The 10,473-nt window shown below is 54.7% G+C and overlaps 1 protein-coding gene across 1 annotated transcript; it reads left to right on the forward strand.

The window, feature by feature from the left end:
- The first annotated feature begins 3,986 nt into the window (after positions 1-3,986).
- On the forward strand, positions 3,987-10,127 carry ZNF324B (zinc finger protein 324B). Its single transcript, XM_025367955.1, is given in 5 exon segments — positions 3,987-4,105; positions 6,025-6,151; positions 6,554-6,670; positions 7,512-8,795; positions 8,798-10,127. Coding segments are annotated over 4 exon segments (1,641 nt in total). The 5' UTR covers positions 3,987-4,105; positions 6,025-6,030; the 3' UTR covers positions 8,917-10,127.
- Positions 10,128-10,473: the final 346 nt, after the last annotated feature.

The following is a 10,473-nucleotide window of genomic DNA, read 5'->3' on the forward strand; positions in this document are numbered from 1 at the left end:
GAGGCTGAGGTGGGTTGATTGCTTGAGTACAGGAGTTCAAGATCAGCCTGAGAAACATGGTGAAACCCCGTTTCCACAAAAAAAGTACATAAAATTAGTCAGGTGATATGGTTTGACTGTGTCCCCACCCAAATCTCATCTTGAATTGTAGCTCCCATAATTCCCGCATGTTGTGGGAGGGACCCGGTGGGAGGTAATTGAGTCATGGGGGCAGTTTTCCCACACTGTTCTCGTGGTAGTGAATAAGTCTCAAGAGACTTGGTGGTTTTATAAGGGGTTTCCTCTTTTGCTTGACTCTCATTTGCTCTTACCTGCCACCACATAAGACATGGCTTTCACCCTCTGCCATAATCGTGAGGCCTCCCAGCCACATGGAACTGTGAGTCCATTAAACCTCTTTGTCTTCACTAAGTAAGTCCTTATCAGCAATGTGAAAATAGACTAATACAGTAAATTGGTACTAGTAGAGTGGGGCACTGCTATAAAGATACCCAAAAATTTGGAAGCAACTTTGGAATTGGGTAACAGGCAGAGGGTGGAACAGTTTGGAAGCCTCAGAAGAAGACAGGAAAATGTAGGAATGTTTGGAACTTCCTAGAGACTTGTTGAATGGCTTTGACCAAAATGCTGATAATGATATGGACAATGAACTCTAGGCTGAGGTGGTCTCAGATGGAGATGAGGAAGTTGTTGGGAACTGGAGTAAAGGTGTTGCTTTCTATGTTTTAGCAAAGAGACTGGTGGCATTTTGCTCCTGCCCTAGAGATTTGTGGAACTTTGGATTTGAGGGAGATGACTTAAAGAATCTGGGCCAGGCGCGGTGGCTCACACCTGTAATCCCAGCACTTTGGAAGGCCAAGGTGGGTGGATCACGAGGTCAGGAGATCAAGACCATCCTGGCTAACACAGTGAAACCTAGTCTCTACTAAAAAAGTAAAAAAAAAATTAGCCAAGCATGGTGGCGGGCGCCTGTAGTCCGAGCTACTCGGGAGGCTGAGGCAGAAGAATGGTGTGAACCCAGGAAGTGGAGCTTGCAGTGAGCCAAGATTGCACCACTGCACTCCAGCCTGGGCGACAGAGTGAGACTCCATCTCAAAAAAAAAAAAGAAAATAAAAATAAAAATAAAGTATCTGGTGGAAGAAATTTCTAAGCAGCAGAGCTTTCAAGAGGTGACTTTGGTGCTGTTAAAAGCATTCAGTTTTAAAAGGGAAATATAACATAAAAGTTCAGAAAATTTGCAGCCTGACCATGCAACAGAAAAGAAAAACCCATTTTCTGAGGAGAAATTCAAGAAATTTGCATAAGTAACCAGGAGTCAAATGTTAATCGCCAAGGCAATGGGGAAAAATGTCTCCAGGACATGTCAGAGACCTTTGTAGCAGCCCTTCCCATCACAGGCCCAGAGGCCTAGGAGGAAAAAATGGTTTCATGGGCTCCCCCTGCTGTGTGCAACTTAGAGACTTGGTGCCCTGCATCCCAGCTGCTCCATCCATGGCTAAAAGGAGCCAAGGTACAGCTTAGGACATGGCTTCAGAGGATGCAAGCCTCAAGCCTTGGCAGCTCCCACGTGGTGTTGAGCCTGTGGGTGCACAGAACTCAAGAATTGAGGTTTGGGAACCTCCACCTAGATTTCAGAAAATGTATGGAAATGCCTGGATTTGGACCAGGCAAAAGTTTGCTGCAGGAGCAGAGAACCTCTGGTAGGGCAGTGCTGAAGGGAAATGTGGGGTTGAAGACACCACACTGAGTCCCACTAGGGTACTGCCTAGTGGAGCTGCGAGAAGAGGACCAAGGTCCTCCAGACTCCAGAATGGTAGATACACCAACAGCTTGGACCATGCACCTGGAAAAGCCACAGACACTCAACACCAGTCCATGAAAGCAGCCAGGAGGGAGGCTGTACCCTGCAAAGCCACAGAGCTGCAGCTGCCCAAGACCATGGGAACCCACTGCCTGCATCAGCGTGACCTGGATGTGAGACATGGAATCAAAGGAGATTATTTTGGAATTTTAAGATTTGGCTGTCCTGCTGGATTTCAGACTTCCGTGGGGCCTTTAGCCCCTTTGTTTTGGCCAACTTCTCCCATTTTGAATGGGTGTATTTATCCAATGGCTGTACCCCAATTGTATCTAGGAAGTAACGAACTTGCTTTTGATTTTACAGGCTCATAGGAAGAAGGGAATTGCCTTGTCTGAGACGAGATTTTGGACTGTGGACTTTTGAGCTAATGCTGATATAAGTAGACTTTGGGGAACTGTTGGGAAGGCATGACTGGTTCTGAAATGTGAGTACATGAGATTTGGGAGGGGCCAAGAGCAGAATGATATGGTTTGGCTGTGTCCCTACCCAAATCTCATTTTGAATTGTAGCTTTCATAATTCCCATGTATTGTGGAAGGGGCCCCAGTCAGAGGTAATTGAATCATGGGGACAGTTTCCCCCATACTCTTCTTGTGGTAGTGAATAAGTCCCACGAGATCTGATGGTTTCATAAGGGTTTCCTCTTTTGCTTGACTCTCATTCGCTCTTGCCTACTGCCATGTAAGACATACCTTTCACCTTCTGCCATGATTGTGAGGCCTCTCCAGCCACGTGGAACTGTGAGTCCACTAAACCTCTTTTTCTTTATAAATTACCCAGTCTCAGATATGTCTTTATCAGCAACGTGAAAACAGACTAATACACCAGGCATCATGGCTCCTGCCTGTAGTCCCAGCTACTTGGGAGGTTGAAGTTGGAGGATTGCTTGAGCATGGGAGGCAGAGGTTGCAGTGACCCGAGTATGCACCACTGCACTCCATCCTGGGTGACAGAGTGAGACCCTGTTTCAAAAAATAAAAAATAAAAAATAAAAAAAAATTGCTTGAAATCTTAATAATGTCTCTAAGGATTTCATTAAATCACAATAGTAACTTAAGTGTTCTTAAATTCTTTCAAAGCAGGAAAATTTTAAATAAAAACATTCAAAAATTGTCGAGCTATCTTACACTACAAGGATCTACAAGTAGAATCAATTCTGTGGACAGTTGTAGCTGACAGACAGATAATTATAGATGGAGGTGGATTTAGAGGAAGGCAAAATGAATTAACGTACTTGACATCTGGGAACTAGGGGTCCTAAAAACAAGACCCTCACAGGGGAGCAACAAAGAGAGAGCCGTTTATTCTCTGCCAATAACATGGTCAGTCTACATTGAGACTGCCCTGCCTTTCGTTGTTTTGTGTCAAAGACACTTAGATTGGTCCAGAGAAAAAAGGAACAAAGCATCAATGTTGTGATGTGTGGGGCAAAGCGAGAACTAGATGATCTAAAGACAAGCAGGGCTGGGGAATTACCTTCTGCTCATCCAAGTTACAAGGAAAACAGAGGTTTTGGGCGAGTGTCCAAGGACAATCACAGACTCAAGACAAATGACAAGCGGACAGCATCATTATGGGCTGAGAATTCTTGGTGTAGAGGTTGAAAAACGGATCTTAAACCTTTACGGGACACTGACACACAGAGAGGTCAAACCCCCGCCCAGGATGCACATCAGTGACAGGCTGAGCTGGGAAGGTAACCCGGAGCTCCAGGCATCGGCTCCTCCACCTACACCTGCCCTACCCGGTGCGTTTTCTCCTTCGTGCTCCCTGCTGGTGTTGCCTTCTGGAACCTCGGCAGTTTCTGCTTTCACGCCTGCAGGGTTTAGTCTCCGGGGCTGCTTAGGTGGGCTCCAGGAACCGGGAATCCCTAATGCTAGACAACCCGATGGGCGACTCCACCAGTGCTACGGAGCCCTGGGAAACCCGCGGCAGCTGCGCTACTCCACTTCCAGGCGCCCTGCGCGGCGGCGCTTGGCCGTTGCCATGGAGACTGGTAATGGCCCCGCCTCCACGCCGAAAAACAGGCGGGAACCACATAACCCAGAAGGCTGTGCGCAAGTGTCCGCGCCCGTATTGGGCCAATATGAGCTGTGGGGGCTGGACTTCCGGCGTTGAGACTGTCACTTGGCTGCTCGCGTGAGGCCACCCCGGTGGTCTGGGCTGTGGCGCGCGGGTCGGGGCCCGAGACTGGCGGCGAGGAAGGTACTGACCGCGAACAGCTGGCCGCGCCCCCAAGCCTCGGTATCTTCGAGTATGACGTGGGCGGCCTGGGGGCGGTCGGGCCCCGGCGGGAACCACGCATTCTCCCGCCTTGCGGAAGCCCCGGAGGCAGCACACTGGGCATTCTGCGCCCATGACTGCGGGGGAGGCTGAGGCGCGGGGCAGCCGCGGGACGCTGCGGGCGGGGATGGCGGTGCCGGGTGGTCCACGCCTCTCTCCCCGCCCAGCTGCGGGATTCGGTGGCAGCGCTGACAGACCCGCGTCGGGGAGGCGGGGAAGCCCCTGCTCCCACAGACTGCGCCCCCACGGAGGGAGGCCGCTTCCTAGACCTCGCCTCGTTGTCTTTCCTCTCCCCGCCCTGGGGGGTTGCGGGGGTCAGTGCAAACCCCTGTGTCCAGGGCACCGGTGGGCTCCCGACTTCCGGCAGTCAGGGGGCTGAGGTCCTGAAGGAAGCTCCGAGGGGAGAGTCCTGCGTGTGCAAAACCTGGGAGGGGAGCCGGAGCCCAGGAGCTTCTGGGACTGAGCGCTCTCGATGTGGAGCTGGGGGAGAGGGGACGTGTGTGGCTGCAGTAGCAGGCGAGGAGGTGGGTTTTTTCTCGGGGGCGTCGGGAGACAGAAGTTTTGAACAGAATCAGGACATCCTCTGAGTTGGGGTTTTAAAACGGTTCCACCGTTTGTTGCGTGGAGAACAGACATGCAGGGGTGTCGGCATGAAGGGAAGAACCGACTGCCACAGTCTGGGCAGCAGTGGAGGTGAGCGGCCAGGTGAATTCTGGTGGATCTGCGGATGCATCAGGTGTGGGCTGTTTGAAGAACGAACTGCTCCATGTTGTTCAGCCTGAGCGCCTGGAAGAAGGGAGCTGCTGTAGACAGAAAGGAAACTTGAAGGGAAAGCAGGTTTCCTTCGGGGAAAGATCAGGAGTCTGGGATGTTCTAGGTTGGTCATGTCACTGGACCTGACGTTGTTGGTGTCCTGGGCTGAGGACAGGGCCTATGAACTGTACTGAGGAAGGTGATGAACCGATGAGCAGTCAGGCGTGGGCAGTTACAGCTTGAGGGTAAGAAAAACTGGCTGGGGTGCCTGAGGCTATCAGGGGAGGAGTTTGGCAGGTGACTGAGTAGGAGAGGGTGGTGGCAATGTGGGAAAGTGAGGGGGCGCCGAGATCGAGACCATCCTGGCTCACACGGTGAAACCCCGTCTCTATTAAAAATACAAAAAAATTAGCCGGGTGTGGTGGCAGGCGCCTGTGGTCCCAGCTACTCGGGAGGCTGAGGCAGAAGAATGGAGTGAACCCAGGAGGCGGAGCTTGCAGTGAGCCGAGATCGCGCCACTGCACTCCAGCCTGGGTGACAGAGCAAGACTCCGTCTCAAAAAAATAAGAAGAAGAAATTGAGGGGGCGCCATGTGGAGGGAGGAAGGGATTGAGTTCCTCTGTGTTCACGGGTTCTTGGGGCTGCTCCCCTATGATGACTGGTGGGGATCATCCAGTCCCTCAGGCTGGATGAGCAGCCTGGAAATGTCAGGCAAGCACAGCAGGGGAAGGTCTCAGTCATGGGCATACCTGGGGTGTCCACAGCTGGGACTTACACTGTTACTTATTACAAAAGCAAGAAGGGCCATGGGGAGGGTCATGAATGGTCATGCTGAGTCATGAGTGGATACTTGCCGCTGCCCTTGGTGTGGCAGCTAAGGGCCCAGCCAGGGCTTGCTCTAGCCCGCTTGTGTAGTGGGGAAGTCAAGAAGCCATCTGGGGCCTGGACCAGGAGGGCAGAGGGGAAGGGTCCCACACAGGTGAGGGAAGTGCCACCTGAGTATAACCCCGGGGTGGAACCCAGGGAAGGCGGGACACTAGGGGAGGTGACTGTTGGGATGGGGAGCTTGGTCCTGGCCCACAGCCATACCTTAGACCATGCCTACCTCCGCCTCCCTGCTATTTTAGGACCTGATGGCCTTCGAGGATGTGGCTGTGTACTTCTCCCAGGAGGAGTGGGGGCTCCTGGACACAGCGCAAAGGGCCCTGTACCGCCACGTGATGCTGGAAAACTTCACACTTGTGACCTCACTTGGTAAGACCCTGGGTGCTCCATGAAAAGTGTACTTGGTGACCATCTGACCTGCCAGGACTGCCTCTTTACTTCCCTCCTGATTGATGAGCAGGATCAAATCTTCTGGCCGGGGCCATGTGGAGCAGGGGTCCGGCCCTGTAGACATGCAGTTTGGTTGGGTCAACCACTCCCTGCGGCCCTGTCCAGCTGTGGCCTCTCCCATGCCTGGGCTCAGTCCCCTTCCTTTGGTGCTCTGGGCACAGTTGCTGCTCTGAGGACACATGAGCTATTCCTATGAGCCCCTTGCCCTGTGCCATCTTTAGATTCTCCCAGTTGCACAGATAACTGTCTATTTCCATGAAGCCCTGACTCCTGCTCTCTGTTGAGAGGTGGGCTGTCTTCACCTGGGGCTCCTCTTCACAGGACTGTCCACCTCCCGACCTCATGTGGTCATCCAGCTTGAGCGTGGCGAGGAGCCCTGGGTTCCCAGTGGAAAGGACATGACCCTGGCCAGGAACACCTACAGGAGGCTCAATGCTGGTGAGCGGGAGCTCAGGGTGGGGTGAACTCAGGACCAACCTGTGGCCAAGCCCATGTCCCTGCATTTCTAGCTCTGGAAACATATCCTCCTCTCTTGCCTCCCATCTGACTCCCTTCTCTTCCATCATCCGCCTCTCCTGGAGGCTGCTGCCTTAGTAGGTGCCCTTGAAGGGAGAGCTCCAAGGGCACAGGAGCTGGGTTCACACAGAAGGGCCTACCCTCAGCTGGGCTGTGTGGCCTTGAACCCTCTACAACTAGCGGCCATTATTGATAGGTCATTTATTTATCCCATCATTCATCTTTGTATTCATCAAATGTTTCTTGAGGGCTTGCAGGCACTGTAGACACAGCCTTGACCAGGACACTCATGGTCCTGCCTTCGTGGGGCTGATGGTGCCAGAGGAGAGGCAGTGAGTAAGTAGGGTTCAGGAGTACAGTCTAGAGCATTGGATGGAGGTCATTGCAAGAGCAGGTTTGGGAGTGGGTGCCTGAGACAGGGCACCAAGGGAGAAGGCAGTAGCTATGGAAAGGGAGGGGGTGGAACAGCCAGTGTGGAGACCTGGGTGGCATGCAGCAGCTGCTCAGGTTTTCTCAGCTTCACATCCTGGGTGTCTGGGGGCTGCCACCTTGATCATGGGAGTCCCCACTGCAGTCAGTGCCATACGTGTCAGGGCAGATACTCCCTCAAAACCCCAGCCCCTCCTGCAGGGCCGGCCTTGCCTCTACTTTTCCCCTAAGCTTTTGTGTCAGCCCCCGGGTTCCTTCTTGCCTGTCCACTCAACCTGCCCTGGTCCTCTCCTAACCAGGAAGCCCCCGGCAACCACCGTTTCTCTGCCTTTAGGTTCCTGGAGTGTGGCAGAGGATGGAGATGTTTCTGGAGAATGTCCACCAGCTTTCCCAGATACCCCACCTGGGATGACTACTAGCATCTTCCCAGTTGCCGGTGCCTGCCACAGTGTAAAAAGCCTGCAGCGACAACGGGGTGCCTCCCCATCTCGGGAGAGAAAACCCACAGGGGTGTCGGTGATCTACTGGGAGAGACTCCTGCTAGGCTCGGGCAGTGACCAGGCCAGCATTAGCCTGCGACTGACCTCACCACTCAGGGCCCCCAAGAGCAGCCGGCCCAGGGAAAAGACCCTCACAGAGCACCCGGTGCCTGGGAGGCGGCCCAGGACCCCTGAGCGGCAGAAGCCATGTGCACAGGAGGTCCCTGGGAGAGCCTTCGGGAATGCCCCGGACCTGAAGGCCGCCAGTGGTGGTGGGGATCGCAGAATGGGTCCGACTTGGCAGGAGCCTCAGAGACTCCTCGGTGGCCAGGAGTCCTCGACCTGGGATGAGCTGGGCGACGCTCTCCCCGCTGGGGAGAAGTCCTTCGAATGCAGGGCGTGCAGCAAAGTGTTCGTGAAGAGCTCCGACCTCCTCAAGCACCTACGCACCCACACCGGGGAGCGGCCCTACGAGTGCGCCCAGTGCGGCAAGGCCTTCAGCCAGACGTCGCACCTGACGCAGCACCAGCGCATCCACAGCGGCGAGACGCCCTACGCCTGCCCCGTGTGCGGCAAGGCCTTCCGGCACAGCTCCTCACTGGTGCGGCACCAGCGCATCCACACGGCCGAGAAGTCCTTCAGCTGCTCCGAGTGCGGCAAGGCCTTCAGCCACGGCTCCAACCTCAGCCAGCACCGCAAGATCCACGCGGGCGGGCGTCCCTATGCCTGCGCACAGTGTGGCCGCCGCTTCTGCCGCAACTCGCACCTGATCCAGCACGAGCGTACGCACACGGGCGAGAAGCCCTTCGTGTGCGCGCTCTGTGGTGCCGCCTTCAGCCAGGGCTCCTCGCTCTTTTTGCACCAGCGCGTGCACACAGGCGAGAAGCCCTTCGCCTGCCCACAGTGCGGCCGCTCCTTTAGCCGCAGCTCCAACCTCACCCAGCACCAGCTCCTGCACACGGGCGAGCGGCCCTTCCGCTGTGGGGACTGTGGCAAGGGTTTCGCCAAGGGCGCTGTGCTGCTGAGCCACCGGCGCATTCACACGGGCGAGAAGCCCTTCGTGTGCACGCAGTGTGGCCGCGCCTTCCGTGAGCGCCCGGCCCTCCTGCACCACCAGAGGATCCACACCACAGAGAAGACCCATGCGGCAGCACCAGACTGCACCCCCGGGCCAGGTTTCCTTCAGGGGCGACATCGGAAGGTGCGCCGGGGAGGGATGCCAAGCCCAGTCCTGAAGCCAGCGAAGGTCTGAGGTCCTAGCTTGCAGCCCCACCCTTTCCTGGCCTTCTATGAATCCCTTCCACAGCTAAAGGGTCCGTGTGCTCTTCAGATCCACGATGGGAAAAAAACCCTGTGCCTGAGAGTCAGGGACGAGGGAGACCCTTTGGCTGTGGTTCCATTTGCAGGTGGGGACAGGATTTGCCAGTTTAGCCATAGCTCACACCTCCATCCCCAAAGAGGTAACGCTGCAGAAACATCAGAGGGAGGACATGTCCCCTGGAACTCTGGTGGGGCTGAGGCTGCAGCTGGGGCCATAGGAGGCCGACAAAGGCAGCACTGCATGGTGGTGCTACTTCATGTGTTATGAGAGTGGATGCTGAGGTGAGGGGGATGCGGACATGGGGTAGGGGTGGCCCAGAGAAACTTACCACATCTGCATACAAACTGGCCGCTGGATGGACTCTGAGGACATTTTCCCCCTGAGGCCTCTGTTCAAGGCTTCCTGGGGGCCATCTCAGCAGACAGGAGACTACCGGGGACTGTGGATCAGGGTGTGGCCTGTGAGTGTCAGCCTCCTCCTCTGGGAAACAGAAACGCTTTGGGTCAACTCAGCCTCATGTTTGCAGATGCTGGGCGAGATCCTAATGAGAGTCAATGTGTGCTCAGCTCCTGGGCTGTGCTCTGGTCAGCCAGGTGTGAGGGCCTGGCCTGCGGTCACACACACAGCCGACTCAGGAGAGGGATGCCCGTGGTTCTCAGCACTGGAAGGACAAATCTAGGATGCTGGCTTTCCAGTGGCACTCGTTCAGGTTTTCGTCCAAGTCTCAGCTTAGCCAGTGCCTGTCACTGACTCGTTTACCAAAGTCCATGTGAGGAGCAGACTTTACAACGGTGGGGACAGTGATAGCTTCAGAGCAGATAAGGTGGAGCTGCTCATTTCTGCTGGGTTTGGTGGCCATTCCCCACCCCCACCCCCTCTATCTCACCTTTCCCTTGTTATGCCTCCTCAATTAGAGGCTGGACAGAGAGCTGAATAGGAAGGACTTGCCATTACCTAAGGCAATGTGTGACTGCCCCACCCCAGTGTGATGGGCCTGTATGGCAGAGACAAAAGGGTAGACTGGGGGTCATTTACTTCCTGTGGCCTTAAGCCTACTAGGCCCCATCCCTACCTGGGACCTCACCTCCAAGGAAATTAATGGTCTTTTCAATGGGGAAGAAAAAAAAAAAACAACTAGCATTTGCAATTTAAAATAGATGTAGTTTCCTTTACAGCCTCCTGTCTGTATTCCAGGGCATGGTTCAGTTGTTTGTTTGTTTTTGAGACAGAGTCTCAAGGCAACTCTTGTTGCCCAGGGTGGAGTGCAATGGCGCAATTTCGGCTCACCGCAACCTCCATCTCCCAGGTTCAAGCGATTCTCCTGCCTCAGCCTCCTGAGGAGCTGGGATTACAGGCACCCGCCACCATGCCCAGCTAATTTTGTATTTTTAGTAGAGACAGGGTTTCACCATGTTGGGCCAGGCTGGTCTCAAACTCCTGACCTCAAGTGATCGGCCCACCTTGGCCTCCCAAAGTGCTGGGATTAGGGGCGTGAA

Source organism: Theropithecus gelada, chromosome 19 (genome assembly GCF_003255815.1).
Source record: "Theropithecus gelada isolate Dixy chromosome 19, Tgel_1.0, whole genome shotgun sequence".
NCBI classification, from domain to species: domain Eukaryota; kingdom Metazoa; phylum Chordata; class Mammalia; order Primates; family Cercopithecidae; genus Theropithecus; species Theropithecus gelada.